The 18,455-nt window shown below is 34.3% G+C and overlaps 2 protein-coding genes and 1 pseudogene across 4 annotated transcripts; all 3 read left to right on the top strand.

Annotated features, from left to right (window-relative positions):
- Window positions 1–3,560: 3,560 nt before the first annotated feature.
- Window positions 3,561–5,340, top strand: LOC131009096 (3-ketoacyl-CoA synthase 5-like; annotated as a pseudogene).
- On the top strand, window positions 4,633–8,382 carry LOC130988116 (biotin carboxyl carrier protein of acetyl-CoA carboxylase 2, chloroplastic-like). 3 transcript variants are annotated; one of them, XM_057911898.1, is made up of 7 exons: window positions 4,633–5,060; window positions 6,061–6,114; window positions 6,238–6,371; window positions 6,455–6,761; window positions 7,161–7,232; window positions 7,722–7,787; window positions 8,107–8,382. In XM_057911898.1, exons 1-7 carry the CDS (start codon window positions 4,914–4,916, stop codon window positions 8,128–8,130), a joined length of 804 nt encoding a protein of 267 aa, XP_057767881.1. In that variant the 5' UTR covers window positions 4,633–4,913; the 3' UTR covers window positions 8,131–8,382. The 3 variants fall into 3 exon arrangements, with proteins under 3 accessions (XP_057767881.1, XP_057767873.1, XP_057767864.1); XM_057911890.1 differs by having other exon boundaries at window positions 4,636–5,060; window positions 6,058–6,114; XM_057911881.1 differs by lacking the exons at window positions 7,161–7,232; window positions 7,722–7,787; window positions 8,107–8,382 and having other exon boundaries at window positions 4,673–5,060; window positions 6,455–7,011.
- A 6,592-nt stretch (window positions 8,383–14,974) lies between these two features.
- On the top strand, window positions 14,975–17,159 carry LOC130988107 (NAC domain-containing protein JA2-like). Its single transcript, XM_057911870.1, has 3 exons — window positions 14,975–15,240; window positions 16,242–16,528; window positions 16,867–17,159. Exons 1-3 carry the CDS (start codon window positions 15,006–15,008, stop codon window positions 16,942–16,944), a joined length of 600 nt encoding a protein of 199 aa, XP_057767853.1. The 5' UTR covers window positions 14,975–15,005; the 3' UTR covers window positions 16,945–17,159.
- Window positions 17,160–18,455: the final 1,296 nt, after the last annotated feature.

Raw genomic sequence — 18,455 nt, 5'->3', positions numbered from 1 at the left:
TCGGAGGTCTCTTCTAGGATGTTGGAAATTTCCTGGAGGAGGTGATCGGAAACTTCCTCGATACGGATTTTAAAATGTGCTCCGTCGATCAAGCACTCCAAAACTTTGTTCAGGGAAGAGAGACCAGTAGAGATTTGGATATAGGCTGCGTCCAGACGTTCTTTGTTTTTTGTTAAATCATGAACCTTCAAAACCATTCCCTGTCGAGCCCCTACAGATTCGAAAAACCTATTGTTCCATGCCTGCAAGGGAACTCCCAGCCATTTGGTCCAAACAGACCTCTGAGCGCAGACGTCGATATACCTCCATGGTCTGATCCAGTCGAACCAAAAGCTGCTTCATTCGTCCATCTCCTTCAGAAGTTCGCTGACCGGCGAGAGGTTCCTGCTTTGAATCAGTACCATATTTCCCCCCAAAGTGGAAACCTTTAAAAGAGGGGAGCATTCACTGTTAATTTCTTCTTCAATATCTTCCCATGCAAACTCTGATTTGACGAATCCCGTAAAGGCTTGCTTGAGCCAATTCGTGTCCTCCTCATTTGATTGGAAACCTAAAACCTCATCAGCGGGAGGATGCGGGGGTTTGGATTTTCCATCAATGACTTCCGCATAAGATTTTCCATTCTCCCTCATTCTAGGGGGTATGTAGAAAGAGCTCCTCTTTTTTCCTTTTTCAGCGAGAACAGTCTTCTCCATGACACCATCTTGTTTTCCAAAGTCCTTTAGCACCTTCCCTCCGCCTGCAGAAGGTCTATCGAACCTTGGGATGTATGCTCTAATTTTGTAACTCCCAAACCAGGTATTATTCAAATCTTCGAGAAGTCTTTCCTTGTCTTGGCCCTTCTCAAACCGAACGAAACCGAAGGGTTTTCCTCTAGAGTCTCTCTTCTTGGGGCAAAAAAGATCAATAACCTTACCAATCTTATTAAAGCTTCTGCTCAGCGAGTCGAACCAAGTTCCTTCTGGGAAATTGGTGAAAAAGAAGGTGTCAACCTCCGCAATGTTCGTCATATCTGGACGGCCACCGTTGAGCTTGGTGTTGAACTGGGCTCCCGCCGTCGCACGCTTTGGAGTTGCGTTTCTCCTTCTCACCTCCCTCCATTCTCCCTCCATCTTTGCTGCGACTGCAGATGTGCTTACTAAAGCATTACCAACTGTTAAGTTCCAAAAGTGTTGTTCTTTGATTGGTATGAGCTCTCTCGAGGAGAGCAAGTTGTTTGTCTAATTCTTGCAGGTAGTTCGGTGTATTCTAATTGTATTAGATAAGGTGGAGAATTGTGAGTAAAGTATCTACATACAATTAGTCTACACGGTTTCTCTGGTCTCGCCAGAGAAATGGGTCACCAGCGGAATGGAGATTTCGCTGCTCTGGATTTGATTTCTCTGGTGATGCTTTGCACGGCTCTGGACTTGAGTTCTCTGAACCTGAGTTCTCTGGTGATGTGACTTCGCTGCTCTGGCATTCGGGCATTCGATTCCTCTGGCATGAGTTCTCTGACTTTGACTCCGCTGGCATATTGTTTCCTCTGGTGTCTTCGAGTCCTCTGACTGGTAAACGCGCGGGTGTTTAGTCTATAGCTGAGGGATCAGTTAGCAAATATGCAAGAGTTAAGGGAGTTCAGTTTTAGGTTAGTTACAACAAATCCAACGGATTTGTTCCTTCATTCCAGAAGTCGGCGCGTAGCTCAAATCTTCTCAACTGCTATTTCTTTTGTTTAAATACTTAGGTTAGTTGTTGAGTTGAAGCTTAAGAATTTCCATTACTGTAAACTAGTTGAGAGTGAGGAATTATAACAATCTTGATAGATTTGTAGGCTATACACTTCTTCTAGTGTTGAGTGTTCTCAATTGTAATTGTAAAGTTCTTGAGTGTTCATAGTGAAATAAAATTGATTGTTTCTGCACCGTGGATGTAGGATTGAAAAATCCGAACCACGTAAATCGCCTCCGTGTTCTTTTCTTTTACGTTCTTGCTGCGTTGATTGTCTTCCCGAACAATTCCACAACAATACTGATCTTAGATATATGCGTTGATGAGGGAAACAAAGGAGGGATTTAAAGGGACTTTTCTTATAATGATAAATTTGTAACAAAAGAGAACACATCTTTAATTGCACTTTAGGCCTTAGTCACGGGGACTCAAAAAGTTGAGTTAAAATAAAGAGTCAAATACAATGTTTTAGAAGCTCAATAGCAATACTTCTTAAATGCTACATGGCGACATTCAACATGTGATGTCGCACTCAACTTTGCGTTCGAGATCTCATATACCGTTGCCAATTCTTCATAAATAAAAAATACGATATATGGCCTAATAGCCTTTAAAAATCAACACAAGACATTTATTTAATTTTTTTCAAAACTAAAAAGAATTGGCAAGATTACAATAAAAGTTGCAAGGCATTGTTTTTATTTTATTCTATTGTTATCAGGCCAAATAATCATTGCCAATTTTCCCCAAGTTATCATCGTTATAATTTCAACAAAGTTTGATAAGTTCGTACTTTGTTATTTATATATGGTCGTAAGCGTCGTAGTTGATAATCAACTGATATATACACGAACGCGAGAATCAAACTAAACTACTACATAGGCAAATACAAAGCTTTTGTCAATATAGTTGTTTAAATTCTGTAGATAAACATAACCTAAAATTAAATAAATTCAACTCTTTTCGTTTTCCTCTGAAAAAAGGAAATAAAGCAAGATCGTTCAAAACTTGGTGGAAAAAAACCTAAGTATAATAATAAATGGATAAAATAATGAACATATGCACCAACTATTAATTTAAATCAATTATTATTATTTATTTATTTTACTTGCTTGATAACTATGACTGGGAAATACATAATCTAGAATTTGATCAAATCGAAATTAATCTAAAACATACTTACTCGAGCCAATTCGATTCAACAACTACACAGATAATATATTTGAAAATTCCAATCGTACAACAAATATATTACTAGTTGTTGCATTTTGCTCTTGCCTTTCTGCACACCCCTTCACCCTACCCAAAATATATAAAAATAATAGTAATACATATTGTAATGGGGTAAATAACATTATAATGGAAAATTGTTAATATATTCCCTTGGTCCCACTATTGTTGTCCCCACTTATTATTTTGGATTGTCTCATTATTATTGACCCCACCCATTTTTTTTTTAAAAAAAAAAGAAGAAGAAGAAGTAACAATTAACCCTTTAAAAAGTGTGATAGTATGAGTCCTACCGCCTTATCAATTTACATCTTATTCTTAATTTTCGTGTCCAAATAGTGATACAACAATCGTGAGACAAAGTGAGCATAAGCTAGCTAGGATATCTTTGGGAGATATATACCAACTCGAATAGACATGGTGGGAAAAACATATATTCATATTAAACACTCAAATTATTATTTATACTTATTGTGACATATAAAAATTTAACGGGTCAAATACTAAATACAACCCCATGGTTGTCACTCTTGGAGCAAAAATAATCCTATAACGACGTTTGTGGCGTTTAACATCCCAGGGTTTCTATTAGTATGCAAATTAATCTATCTACATAACATATGTTAAGTGGTCGTTCGTGGGGTCTCAAAGACAATCCTAAAAGCATCGACTTCCAAATGCGCATCCTCGAACGCTCCATCTTAGCAGGAGACCTACCTCCCTAGGGCCATCCACTACATTTCCCCCCACGCCCACCATGGAAGCCGCCTGCAGAGAGGCTCAAATAATCATCTTTTCCACCGTCGACTCCTTCATGCACAAAACCTCCATCAAGCCTAAAGACATTGACATTCTTATAGTCAACTACAACCTCTTCTCCCCCATTCCATCTCTATCTCCCATGATTGTTAAGAAATACAAACTCGGAGTAATATAAAGAGCTACAACCTCTCCGGCATGGGTTGTAGTGCCGGTTTGATTTCAATTGACATAGCTAGGGATTTATTACAGATTCACCCTAATTCTAACGAGTTTGTCATCAATACTGAGATTATTACCCATAATTATTAGAAGGGCTCGGAGTGCGCAGTGCTCCTCTCAAATTGTCTCTTTCGCATGGGTACCACTGGCATTCTCCTTTCCAACAAGCGGCGCAACCAAAGGCGTACACGTGCGTGTACAAGTAGGAAGATCCCCAGGGAAAGGTCGGCATAAACCTATCAAAAGATCTGATGGTGATCGCCGACAAAAACGCTGAAATCGAACATCACGACGATCCCCTTGGTACTTCTGGCGTCAGAGCAGCTCCTCTTCCTCTACACTCTAATCGGGGGCGGGCGGTGATCGACGAGTTACAGAAAAATCTGCAGCTGTCGTCGGAGCACGTGGAGGCATCACGGATGACGCTCCATCACTTACACATCGTTGTCGCGGCTCTGGTACGAATGGGGGTACATCCAGGCCAAGGGGAGGATGAAGAAGAGAGATATAGGTGAAATCTTGCTGCACATCTCTAAATGTTGGAGTGGTCCCCACATATTTAAAAAAATAAAAATTTATTTTTGAACAATCGTTCAACGTCCATTAAATAGATAGATTAATTTTCATAGAATTATTTTTACTCCAAGGGTGAGAAGCTTGGATTGTCTTTGGTATTTAACCAAAATTTGAAATAGGTAGAAAACTTGTGTTAGTTAGAAATGTCCCCGGCAATTATTAAATGGGCCGAAAATGTGGATAGTTCCACGTTGGTTAAACCACCACATTGAATCGGCCTTATGGAGGGAAAAGCGGCCACATGAAAACGACACCGTTCCCTCTCCGACACCCTCGACCGCATCGCCTCCTCTCTCACGACTTCATTCTTATCGCCCACTTCTCCCTACTAATTCTTCCCTCGGATTCACATCTACCACTGCAATTTCTTTCCGCTCATTTATTGTTTACTTTTGTTGGTGAACCAACAATCATCAATGGCGTCTTTTAGCGTCCCTTGCCCGAAGGTTTCGCCTCTGCTGCCCGCTTCATCTCAGCCGGCTCAAAGACGGCACTGTGTTGCTTCCTTTCCTCGATCTGATTCCAGATCAACTCCTGCACTGACAACAACAACTCAGTTTCAGGTCCTTTCTTTTTAGTTCTGGAAAAATTGCTTTCTCTAGCTGTTTAGTTAAGTTATGCAAGTAGTATCATGTATGAATGCAATTTTGTAGATTGAATTTGAGTAATACTCTAGCTTAGTTGAACTGCTAAAGTGTCTTGAACTTTGATTCCGCTGTGAATTTTGATTGCAAGTCATACATACGGCTATTTAAACATAAAGTTGAGTTGAGTTTGTATGAACTGACATGTGATATAAACAGTATATATCTATTTCATGTGAATACGACAACATGAAAACAAGGAGAAGGCATCGTGCTAACCATTGGTCTCCAATCTCCATCAGCAGTGAAGTCAATACGTTCATCTTGATGCAGTAATAGACATTCTCAAATTAATAATAAATTCATGTAGTAGCCTCCTTTGAGTGACTATGACAGCCCACAATTAACACATTCCAGATATTCAATTAGTTCCGGTGGAAAATAAAAATAAAAATTAGTCACTAAATTACAAGCCTTTTTATGAAGTGATTTATCAAGACTGTATGAAGATTCAAAAGAAGTCGGAAATCTGAGAGCGCTTGTTCAGATAACACATAAAGATTTCTTTTATGCATGTTCAGTTTCGCATAGCAATCTTGATCTCTTCACAGATTTATGCACAATCCAATTGATGGTTAATGTGTTTCCATAATTTGAAAAGTAAATTCTTGGTTTAGTGGCAAAGTATCATGAATATTGTACATGAGTTTAATATCTAACCATTGCTTTCTAAATGGAACTGAAAGAGTTAGTGGTTGAATATAGGTTGCATTAATGTCCCAGTGTTTAGATGTTGTTCAATTTCACAGATCAACCTAAGCTGGAGATGGAAGGACTTGGGTTTCTCTGAGTATTTCCTGTCCTTTAACAAGTTTAGTTGTGGGAATATCGTTGAACATTGCAGTGTAGAGAAGATAGAAACAATGAAGTTTTATTTGTAGATAACAACGATAAGCTTAAAGTTCCTCCTTTTCAGCAGGGATGTAGCCGCAGCCAATCAGATGCCTTTAAGGTCTGTGCTCAGCTTAGTCAGGTAAGATAAACCGTGATGTTGGTATAGCCAGTTTCCGTTTTCTTTATTTGCTTTTCAGTTCTTCTATACTTGAGTTTCCTCAACTTCAAGGATAGAGCTAAGATTATTCCCTACTTCAACTAGGTTGTGGTCGAAAAAGTTTCAAATGCTACCCCAGCTCTAGAGAGAGTGCCTATTCTAGAATCTGAAAAGCCAGATGAAGTTCCTGATGCATCTTCTGTTTCAACTTTTATGAACCAAGTGTCAGATCTTGTCAAGTATGTTAACCAAATTGCATTAGAATCTGGTAGCTTTCTCATTCACTCTATATCAAAACTTTTCCATTTCCTCGCATGGCCAGGCTTGTAGATTCAAAAGATATTGTGGAGTTGCAGCTTAAACAATTGGATTGTGAAATTCTTATCCGGAAAAAGGAAGCACTGCCGCAGCCATCAATTCCAGCTCCTGTTTACTTTACGCCACCTCCTACATACCAGTCTGAACTATCACCAAGCACTCCTGCTCCAGCATCTGTGGCCTCTAGACCGTCATCTCCCACTTCAGCACCTGCACCAACAAAATCAAAATCATCATGTCCCCCATTTAAATGCCCAATGGCTGGAAACTTCTACCGTTCTCCAGCTCCTGGTGCACCACCTTTTGTGAAGGTTTGCATGAAATACAACATACACGAAGATATCTATCTAAAGTTACATATAGTAGATATTTACATATATAATAATGCCTATTTCTCATATATCACTAGAGACGTATATGTTGTGAGCTCGGAGTATGTGTCTGGGAGGGGACTTTCTCATTTTTCCATATCTAAATCTTCTGAGTATTCTTAATGTTTTATCTTCTGAGTATTGTTGCAATGGTGCCTGACATAATACATACCCAATACTTTTATGTTTAAAACTGCTGAACTTTATTTTAATCTAAGTTAACAAAGACAAAAAAAAAAACAGTGAAAACCGTTTTATTTTTATCTGATACATGAAACTCTGGTTGTTAGCTACTACATGATTGTATATTTGCTTTTTCTTTTTTCCTGGATTTTCTAGGTTGGGGATAAGGTGCAAAAGGGACAGGTAATATGCATTATTGAGGCTATGAAACTGATGAATGATATTGAGGTGAGCTTCAATCTCTTGCAAAGCATTTATTCGCATTTCTATGTTCTTGTTTATTGGTGGATACATGTCTGCATAAGTAGTTTGAAGTTTGAAGTACATGAAATACTTGAATTAGGTGATTCAGCTTGAGGGATCTTTTGAAGGTTTATGGATAAGCTCCGAGAGATTGTTGATTCTATATTGCTTAAAAATGTTGTAGCGATGATGAAATTCTCGAAATATATTAACATGTGGCAGCTTTATGATTTTGTTATCTGGAAGTAATATAAACTTGTTCAGCTAATTATACCTATTTTCTTTGCATTTCAGATATTCAATTCCATGTCTTCTAAGTGCTAAAAATTGCTCATCTTCATTTCAAAAATTTCTAACATGTCTTTTGAGTGTTGAAAATTGCTCATCTTCGTTTCAAAAATTTCTTTCTATATGACATTCCAAGATACAATAATCTTGGGATATCTTTATTTATTTATTCATTTATTTTTTCAGGCTGATCACTCTGGCACCGTAGTTGAGATTCTTGTAGATGACGGAAAACCAGTCAGCTTAGATATGGTAAATTGTTTTCTTTTTCCACTCTTATTTGCAATTCCATTTTGAATATGGTAAATCGTTTTCTTTTTCCACCCTTATTCGCAATTGCATTTTGGATTTCGTATCATCGCAATTACATTTTGAATTTCGTATCATAGTTGTAGTCGTGTGGTTGTGTGGGAATCTACTAATACAATACTAAAAAAGCTTTGATATCGAAACTGGTCATATTTCCTTCAAGTAATGCACAAATTAATAGTAATGAGAATATAAGTCGATATATGAAAATCATCCATATACCTGCTATATCGCTTTCTTATAATTTATTTTTCTTTTGCAGCCTTTATTTATAATCGAGCCATGAGTAACCAAGTTCGTCTCTGATGAAGAACAACCGTTAAAATTCTGAAGTAAGAGATTTATTTGCCTTGAAAAAATTGCCATGTGAAATTAGGACAATGTTTGTTTTTACTGTAATGATGTTTAGGGACATGTTTAGTGATTATGGTGCTAATTTTAAACTTCAAAATAATACTACATATTTTTGTATACACCACATGGATGCGTATTTAAAATTGATTTGAATGCTCAATTAAGTTGACATTTTTTGTTACAATAATTTGAAATATATTTCAATATTTGTTTTTAGATAACTCTTAAAATTTCTTTGATTCGTAATTTCTTAAAATTCATTTTGGGTTCATAACAAGTTTGTAAGTTCTTTTTTGGATAATTTAGTTTCAAACACTGACATTATCTCCTGTATGTAATGTTTAATTGTTGAAAATTTAGAAATGAATATAGTACACAAATGATTTAATTGTCGAAAATTTATTAAGGAATGTTTAATTGTTAAAAATTTAGAAAGAAATATACTACACAAATGATCTAATTGTAATGTAAAATAATTATTACTATGGGAGTGACATTGAATCAACAATATAAAACTTTTTTTTTTGTCTTTCAATACTTTCACTTTATTACAAACTAGTTTTATTTTCGTGCGATTCATTATGCACAGTATTACCTATTTAATTAAAAAATAATTTATATTTTTTAAATATATTATATTTAGAAAATAAAAATTCTACAATAAATTTCTTATATTGTATAAAATAGCTCTAATTTTATAGTTGGTGCCACATAAAATGAATGACGAAGATCTTGACAAAATATCTTTTTATCTTATCTAATGATCATTATTTATTTAGATATTTTTTAAAAAATTTCACCAAAATATTTTGAAAGAATTTTAATTACTTTTTATAGATATGTATTTCATAATATATTTTTTTAAGACGTTAATTGGCTATAAATTCACAAATTATTAGTGAATTTCAGTATTTTACCAATTCTATAAAGTTGTAATGCAAATATATAAACGTGACACGTGACATAGGCCTTCCAAGTCAAATACATGGAGGGGTAAAACATGAATACAAATTCTTATTTGTATTCTTATTTTACCCTTCGTGTATTTTGACTTGGAAGGCTTGTGTCATATGTCGAGTTCTTAGTGCGCCACATAAACATAAATTGTGGTCCAAATTTAGATCTATATAGTATATACTTAAGAACAATATTTTAAGAAGTGTTTTTATGGGCTAAAATAAAAACACTTCTTAAAATATAAAATATAAACAATTTTCAGCCCTTAGATCATCAAGATCTACGGTTGATTTGTAACCCTGTTGGATGAATTTGTGGTCCTGAGTTCGAATTCCAAAGGTAGCAAAAATTTATTTTTCACAATTCGTAACCTTGTTGGATGAATTCATACGTGTTCTACATAAAATTCGTACATTAAAAAATATTTTTATTTTTATTTTAAGAAGTGTTTTCACGGTAGTCATTCCCTATCTCTATATATATATATATATATATATATATATGTATGTATATAGGGAGAGGTTCAAATAAGAACCACTAAATAAAATTAGAATAGAGAACCATTTTAAACCATTCGATCATCAAGATCTACGGTGGATGCATCATGTTGGTGGATGAATGCAGATCCTGGGTTCGAATCCTGAATGGAGCAAAAAATTTATTATTTTCGGATGCATTAAATTTAATAGCGAATGCATTAATTTATATAGTAGATGCATTGATTTTAATGATTCTTATGTTCTCACAATAAGTGTGGTTCTCACTATAACCGCACCCTATATATATATATATATATATATATATATAGAGAGAGAGAGAGAGAGAGAGAGAAGTTCAAATAAGAACCACTAAATAAAATAAGAACATAGTACCATTTACAGTCATTCGATCATCAAAATTTACGGTGAATACATCATCTTGGTGAATGAATGCAGTATCTGTGTTCTAATCCTGAAGGGAGCGATTCTTTTTTTTTTTTTTAACGCAGTAAATTTGACAGCGAATGCAATAAATTCTACAGCAGATACATAAGATATACTCCCTCCATCCCATAAAAACATGCATAGTTTTCTTTTTTCGTTCGTCCCATAAAAACATGCTAACCCATTTATAGTAATAATTCTCTCACTAAACATCACAATCAATGTGAGACATTTTCTCCACTTACACTACACTTTATAGGTTTTCTTAAAACCTGTGTCGTCCCAAACTATGCATATTTTTATAGGACGGAGGGAGTATCTAATTTGACTACCATATTTTAATATGAGGTGGTATCATGTAAAACAAGTTGTACCATACAAATGTGTTGGACCCGGCCCTCGACCCGCTTAGACCCAACCACCCAGACTCCCCCTACTCACCCTAAACCCTAATATCAACCACTATTTTCCTCTCTCTCTCCCTCTTAATATCGTTCTCTTTCCCTCTCCCAATCTTCAGTCATCACCATCGTCAACAAGCTCAAGAGGAATCGTTAACCACTCACGAGGCGACGAAGATGGGTTTTGGCTATGACACCGCACATCGGCGGCCTTTGACATCCCTGCTTGATGATGTTGGAGCGCCGCTAGCTCTGGGAAGAAGCCTTCTGCCACGCCGCTATAAAAGCTGGTCGCTCACCACTCGAATTCGTCATACGTTGTATCCAATTCTGTTTATTCTTCACGATCTTGCTTGCTTAGATTCACCCTTCCCATGTCTAATTTTTTAGTTGTTTTTCTCGGATCCAATGATAGATTAGATGTTGTAATATCAAGTTGTGAGGAAATATTGATGGCAATGCAATTCATTATTGTGAAATTCTGTTTCTAACTCTTTTTTAACATTTTAAAATCACTTGAATTTAAGAGTTTAGGATAGATTTATGATTGTGTTTGATAAACTTGGTCAGAAAAATGCATCTTCTGGTGTGGGAGTCGATGATGAAAGCAAGAATACATTCTTAGAGCTTAAGAGGGGTATTGTTATGTGTGTCTGGTTTATTTTGGTTATGAAATTAGATTGCATTAGCATAGGTCCTTAAATGATCATTTGCAAATGATACTTTGTAATGATACTTCTAATAACAGAAAATGATATTTTTAATGCATGCAAATGATACTTTAGAATGTGGTCGGAAAGGGTTTAGACAAAAAAAATGGTCCAGGCGAATTGGACCGAATTGAAGAAGGAAAAATTATGTCGTTGCATGTCAGATTCAAACTCGTAACCTTGTAGATACAAGACGCATGTTATAATCAACTGAGCTAGATACTCAGTTAGGGATTACTCTCATCCATTAATATATATGTTTTCTTTGCACCATCATATTGTATGGTACAACCGTACAAGTTGTACAGGAGAATTTGCTTTTTAATGTATACACGTATAGTAATATCTACACTTATAAGATGCGTGCTAGTTTTGTATCTAAATTAATTATCTTTAAATAAAAAATATGTGAATATCTACACAAATTATTAAAATTGAAATTGAAAATCCATTGATTGACACTAAATTAAATTGGTTAATTAATTTAGAAAAAATTTAAACGAATTAATTACATATACATATATCTATATATATAAATATATTAATGTAATTAATAGTTAAATTAATCGTTATTAATAGTGATATTGATAAAGTTTGGACGAAAAAAATTTAGACAATTTGTTTAACTTATATATATATAGGGAATTGTTCTAATGAGAATGTGGTGAGAAATAAGAATGAATTTAGAACGTTAGATTTTCAATTTCTATGGCTAATATTTATTCGAAGGCACAAAATTTTATCTGAGTTCGAATCATGCAGGGAGCAAAATTTTTATTAATTAATTAATTGAATATCGTTATTTAACATTTTATACTATCTTATTCAATACTATATACTTTCTCAAAAAAATAGTATTCTTGCTAGAACCTAACCATTCATATATATATACATATATATACATACATACATACATACATACATACATACATACATACATACATACATACATACATACATACATACATAGGGCTAAATACCGCTAAATCCTATAACTATATGCCCTCTCGCGTTTTGCATCAGTTTCAAAAATTCTGCCACAATATATCACAACTAAGCCTCCAATCGGTTTTTGCACTCAATGTAGTTTTCCGACAAAATTGAAGCTGACTTGGCAGGCGGACTTATCTACGTGGCATGAAATTCCGATAATCAAAGCGACGTCGTTTTGCCTCACGTTTCTTTGAAATTATTAGTCATAAAACGACATCATTTTGTTGAATGAGGTTGGATTGGAGAATTAGAGCTCTTGCACCTCACCATTGCCGGAGTTTTCTCAAATAAAGAGGAGGACGTCAACGTCAACAAGGCGTCCGACGGACCTCAGAAACAGCAAGCATCGCCAGATTTGAGAGGAAGGCTACGTCAGGTTCGATTTCAGAAATGAGATGAAGGCTCACTTCCCCTCTTCTTCAATTGATTGTGAGAAAGAGGCGACTTGAGAAAGAGGAAGAGAAACCGACTCATTCGTCGGAGAAGAAGCCACTCCCGCGACGGCAGAGGTGGTCCGGCGAGGACAGTGGTTTTCCAGTGACGGCAAGGAAGGTCCTGCAAGGGCAGGGGCTGGGAATTAGGGCGGGATTAGCCTTAGAAGATAATAATAATAAACACACACACTCACCGGTGATGTGGACGGCAGTGGCAGCAACAGGGCAGCAGGGTCGGCGGCGTCACAAGCAAACTCGTCGGACGGCGGAAAGTAGGCGCGGCGGGGACGGTGGCCGTGAGCAGCGCGACGGCGCAGGAAACAAGCAGAGGAAATCGGGGCGGAGGATTTTAACGGTGGAGGGGGGCGTCGTCGGGGAGGGAAGCGGGTGGCGTCAGGGAGGGAAGCAAGCAGGAATCGACGAGAATCGGCGAAGGAAATCGGCAAAGGGAGAAATTGGGGAAGAAAGAGGAAACCCTAAGTTAAACCCGCAACTTCAACGACCAAAATTTAAATTACGACTGAAATATCGGTCGTTGACAATATTAATTTATTTTTAAAAAAAATTCGATATTTAACGACCGAAATTCGGTCGTTAAAAATAATAAATAACTATATTATTTTTTTTATCAATATTAACGACCGATTTTCGGTCGTTAATAATAATTAATAAAAAATTAATTATAAAAATGAACGACCGTTTAGGAAACGGTCGTTAAAATTTATACAGAAATAAAAAAATTCAGAATATAAGTTATCGACCGTTTTGACGACCGATTAGTACGGTCGTCAGATTAAATTTAATGGAAAATTAAATTATTTACTCAACGACCGAAAATCGGTCGTTGTAGACGTCGTTGAAAGTTAACGACCGATTTTTTCGGCTGTTGTTTTAAAAAACATTTAAATAAAAAATGAATAACAAAAACGGTCGTTAAATTTAAAAAAAAAACGGTCGTTACGCCCGCCTTTTTAACGACCGAAATTTTCGGTCGTTAATATCGGTCGCAGACGGCGTGTTTTCTTGTAGTGATTACTCAATATGACTATATGAATAATACTCCGAAATTTTAAGTCATTTTCATTCATCTTGGGCTATGATGCACGGATTCTTCAAAACTTAGCATGTACGACGAATCAGATTCTTTTAGGGTGCGATTCTCTCGGATTCTCGTCGGATTCGCACCCGATTCGCCACGTGGTGTATCTTTTAAAATAATTTATAAAAATAAATCGGATTCGCAAATTCCATAGGCGAAATTCACGTATCTCGTGCACGAAAGGCCTACACAAGGTTATTTTAATAATTTTATTTTCAGTTATGACTTATATATTGGACTAATAATATTTGAATCGTTATATTGTTTCTCAATTAACTTATATAATCGAAAATGCTTAACTTTTGGGTAAAATAAAATGTAAATTACATATAATTAATTTAAGAAAATTTAAATTGTATATATTTTATAAGCATTATATATCATAAAATTTTAATAATTAGATGTATCATTGCCGAATCGCACCCTATACTTTTTAAAAACCCGTATCCCCATACTCATATTGTATCGTCCCCGCATCCGCACCTCCGTACCTGTGCAACATAGATCTTGGGTTGTTTCTCGAATATTCTTTGCAAAATATCTTTACTTCTTTGACAAATCAAGTTTATTATTTTTATACTCGAACACGAATTTATACATGAAAGGATTATTTTGTTTGTTAATTTATTAAGAACATATACGTGCAGTATAATTTTAGAAAACGTATATGAAGTATTAAATAAAATAAATATATACAATTCACCTTAATCTAATGTTTTATGTGATTAAAAACGAACAATTTGAAGTTAACGAAAAAAAAAAAAAAAAAAACTAACTCCTACATGATAGCGATTTCTACTTGGCAAAGGAGACTGGTTACTTGCCGTCTCCCGATTCACCAATTAATCTTGAAGATACACACTCCCAATTTGAAAATTCAACCTTCATTCAAAACAAAAAAGGAAATACTACACTATTAATTTGGGCACATAGATTAATATTCACCCTCTCTTATGAATTTAACGTATACATATAGTAACTATAGTGCGAGTGCCACTATAAAAGGAAATACTACACTAGTATTGATTCCAGCGCGTATCTAATTAGCTAGTAATTAATGATATACATAACAACTCCAAACAGATGAAGTCTCCTACATTTCCAATATAGAGTATCAGCTTAAACTAGACTTCCAACACTAATTAACCACTCGCCGTTATAATGCATATATATGAATCTCAAATTAACCTATTCAAATAGTTCCACAGATTTGAAACTTTTGTCGAATCTCAAATTAACCTAGCTATATACATCATTAATCTCAGTCACGCTCAAATTAATTGAATCGTCATGGCCGTACTTCCGAAGATGGATTGCCGTTTTACGTCTGCAAAGGTAGGCGTCGATGTCGATGGCAACGGAGATTCAATAATGGAGGTTCCGATGGGGTGGCGGTTTATGCCGACCGACGAAGAACTTATCATATCGTATTTGTCCAGAAAAGTGGCTTTCAGATCTCTACCAGCTCAGATTATTAAGGAGATTGATGCAACCGAGTTTTATAAACACCATCCAAACAATCTTGGTATGTACATGCATCTAAAGATTTCTTTATTTTTTTTTCTACCAATCAAACATTATTTCCCACACAGACATCCGATTGAAAACCCTAGCTAGGATAAGGATCGGTTAAGTTGGCGAAATAAACAACAATTACCTTACGCTTGTGCAAGACGTGTACCTCACTTTTGGCCTAGAGTCTTATATACTATTTTGATAATCTACGTTACTTTTTCTGGAAAAAAAATTAATAATGTAGTATATAAGTAGGGGAATTTACACGTAAATTCATTCAAACTTTTCAAAATACATTTATATGTCTTTTGGTTTTTTAAAAAATATATATAACTTGGAAGGGCTAGACTAAAAACAACTCTTAAAATTAAAAATATCTTAATTCGAACTCAGGATCATGAATTCACCGTAGATCTTGATGATCTAAAAGCATAAAATTATTCTTATTTTTTATTTTAAGGTGTTTTTTTATTTTAGCTCACCCCCTCACTTTATATCATATACTCCTACATAATTTTTAAAAAACTTCATATATATATATATATGGTGACATTTTTATTTACTAAGTCTTTAGTACGTAATAGTTTTAGTTCGATTTTCTATTTTCATTGTCTAATTTGTTATGAATGGGATTACCATTAATTAGGGCCAAATATCCGGAATTAAACCCACATATTTCATACATAATTTTGAAAAAAACTTCATATACGGTGACATTTTTATTTACTAAGTCTTTAGTAATAGTTTTAGTTCGATTTTACCATTAATTTGGGCCAAATATCCGGAATTAAACCCACATATTTCATACATAATTTTTAAAAAAACTTCATATATATATGGTGACATTTTTATTTACGAAGTCTTTTAATAGTTTTAGTTCGATTTTCTATTTCTATTGTCTAATTTGTATAAGAATAGGATTACCGGAATTAAACCCACATATTCTTTAGGTTATTTATTTTTTCTTTAGGTTTTTTATTTTTGTTTGATTAGCCATTTTGATGTACGCAGTTGATAATGTTTGCTTCAAGAGAGACCTATGCAGTTTGGAAACAGAGTGCTATTTATTTATTAATCACGACCAATATTTTCACGGAAGAATTATCAAAATGAGACAAGTTGGAGAAGGCAATATTGGCTTCTGGAGATGTGATGGAAAAGAAGAAGCCATTTTCGATGCTCATGGAAATGTTTTTGCTTATAAACTTCACTCTACTTTTTATAACTCCAAATCAAAAAAGACATCTTGGAAAATGGAAGAATATCGATTAGTACATAGATACTTCAACAAAGATGAGGTATTAAGACTTAATTTGACCATTTTTTGTTTATTTATTGTATTTACGGTGCTTTTACATTGATGGATAAATTTATCAATGAAAAATGATGAATAACAAAAATTTATGTCTTTAAATGTCTCCTTTCTTTTTCTACATCTTACACAAAGGAGATAAATTCACCATTTTTTCTTCCTTATTTTCACGTCAAGGATGGATAATATTATCACACCAAAAATGGAGGGATAATATTATGTATATATGAATAAATTTATCCATAAAAGTAAACGCACTCTTAATGTATAAATTTTTCTAAACCCATGATTTATATATATGTTTTTTCTTGAATTGTATTCCAGAATTCACCTAGAGACGAGTGGGTTGTGGCAAGGATCAGAGGAGCACAAAGTTTACAGCAAAAACTGGAATTCTTTTGACTTGCTATTTAATTTCGATCAAATCATTTATATCTAGGCGTTTAGTCGAGTCCTTTGTTTATGAATTTTCTGTTTAAATAGTATATTTGCACCGTTTAAAGTGTGCAAACATTGAGTTGATCTAGATCAGTTGTTATTATAATGTACAAAGTTTAGTGCATATAATTATGTACAACAGATCATCTGAATAATAGTACTATATATTTTAATTATATTTTCATAATTTTGACATGTTTATTACGATAGAATTTTTTTTTTCGAGTAGTGTGAAATATTTTCTCGGGCAATTCATTTTCACTATGTTGGATAAATATTATTTTCGGGTAGTGGTGTGAAAATATTTTTCAATATTTTAATTTTTTTTAAGTTTTCACTTGTACCTCTGAGAGATCAGTCTAAGATATGTTTTCAACAATTTATATAATGAGGCCAATATGATAAATTTAATAATTTATCCACTCATTTCCAACAAAGTAAACAAGTGTATAGGATAAATGTAGTATATGATAAGTTTTTTTTTCATCTCTAGTAAACATACCATAGAAGGGGAGTAAAAGATACTTTCTTATTCATCATTTTCCAATGAAAATTTTATAACCGAAGTAAACGCACCCTTAGTAATAATATATACTCCCTCATTCCACAAAAAATAGTCATTTTTTTGTCATTTTAAGGCCTCCACACAAATCAATCTATTTTCATTTTTGTACATTTTCTATCTATTTTTGTGGATGGAGACGGTATTATCTTCTTGCCTTAAAGAAAAATTAAAATTAAGATTTAGTCAAATTTCAATTATCAAAGATTAACAAAATATAGGTTTACGCGAATTCTTAAATTTGAACCTTTTATTTATAGTTGGTAAAAAAATTTTAAAATATAAAATACGATTGAAATTTTTAGAGAAATTGCCTTACTCTAGACTTCACGAGAGATCGTTGAAAAACACTTAGAAATTAAAAGATCGCTGCAAAAAACAGGTTGATCCCTTTATCTTAAATTTGGGACTATCGATCACTCCGCCGGAATCCATAATCGCCCCTGCAAATAACAAAGGTGTTTGCTCCATGCATTTTTTTTGAGATCATGTCAAAATATCAACCACCACCCACACACTAACATCAATGTGACAATCAATATTTGTCATTTATTTTTAGCGAGTAGTTATATTTATTTTCTTGGTAATGGAACAACTTGAGATACGCTCTAATTAAATGGTGAATTTCACTTAAAACTTCAAACTATATCAATTTTATAAAAATGTCTTAAACTTTAAGAAATATATTTTAAAATCTCAAACTATCGTGTTTGTACCAAAAACATCTCGCCCTCATCTTTTACCCTTTTGGCCCTCAAAATCGGAATGTGGTTCGCTGAATGCCAATGTATGTGTATAATTTTTATTTTATTTTTTAAATGACAAAACGACGTTGTTTGTGCATTTATGTAAATCTGGAGTTGAAAAATAATATTATCACTTTGCAATGTGTCATTTTAAAAAATAAAATAAA

The sequence above is a fragment of the Salvia miltiorrhiza genome, chromosome 1 (genome assembly GCF_028751815.1).
Source record: "Salvia miltiorrhiza cultivar Shanhuang (shh) chromosome 1, IMPLAD_Smil_shh, whole genome shotgun sequence".
Taxonomy (NCBI): domain Eukaryota; kingdom Viridiplantae; phylum Streptophyta; class Magnoliopsida; order Lamiales; family Lamiaceae; genus Salvia; species Salvia miltiorrhiza.
The sequence above is the reverse complement of the archived record's forward strand: the minus strand, read 5'-3'. Positions and strand labels throughout refer to the sequence as shown.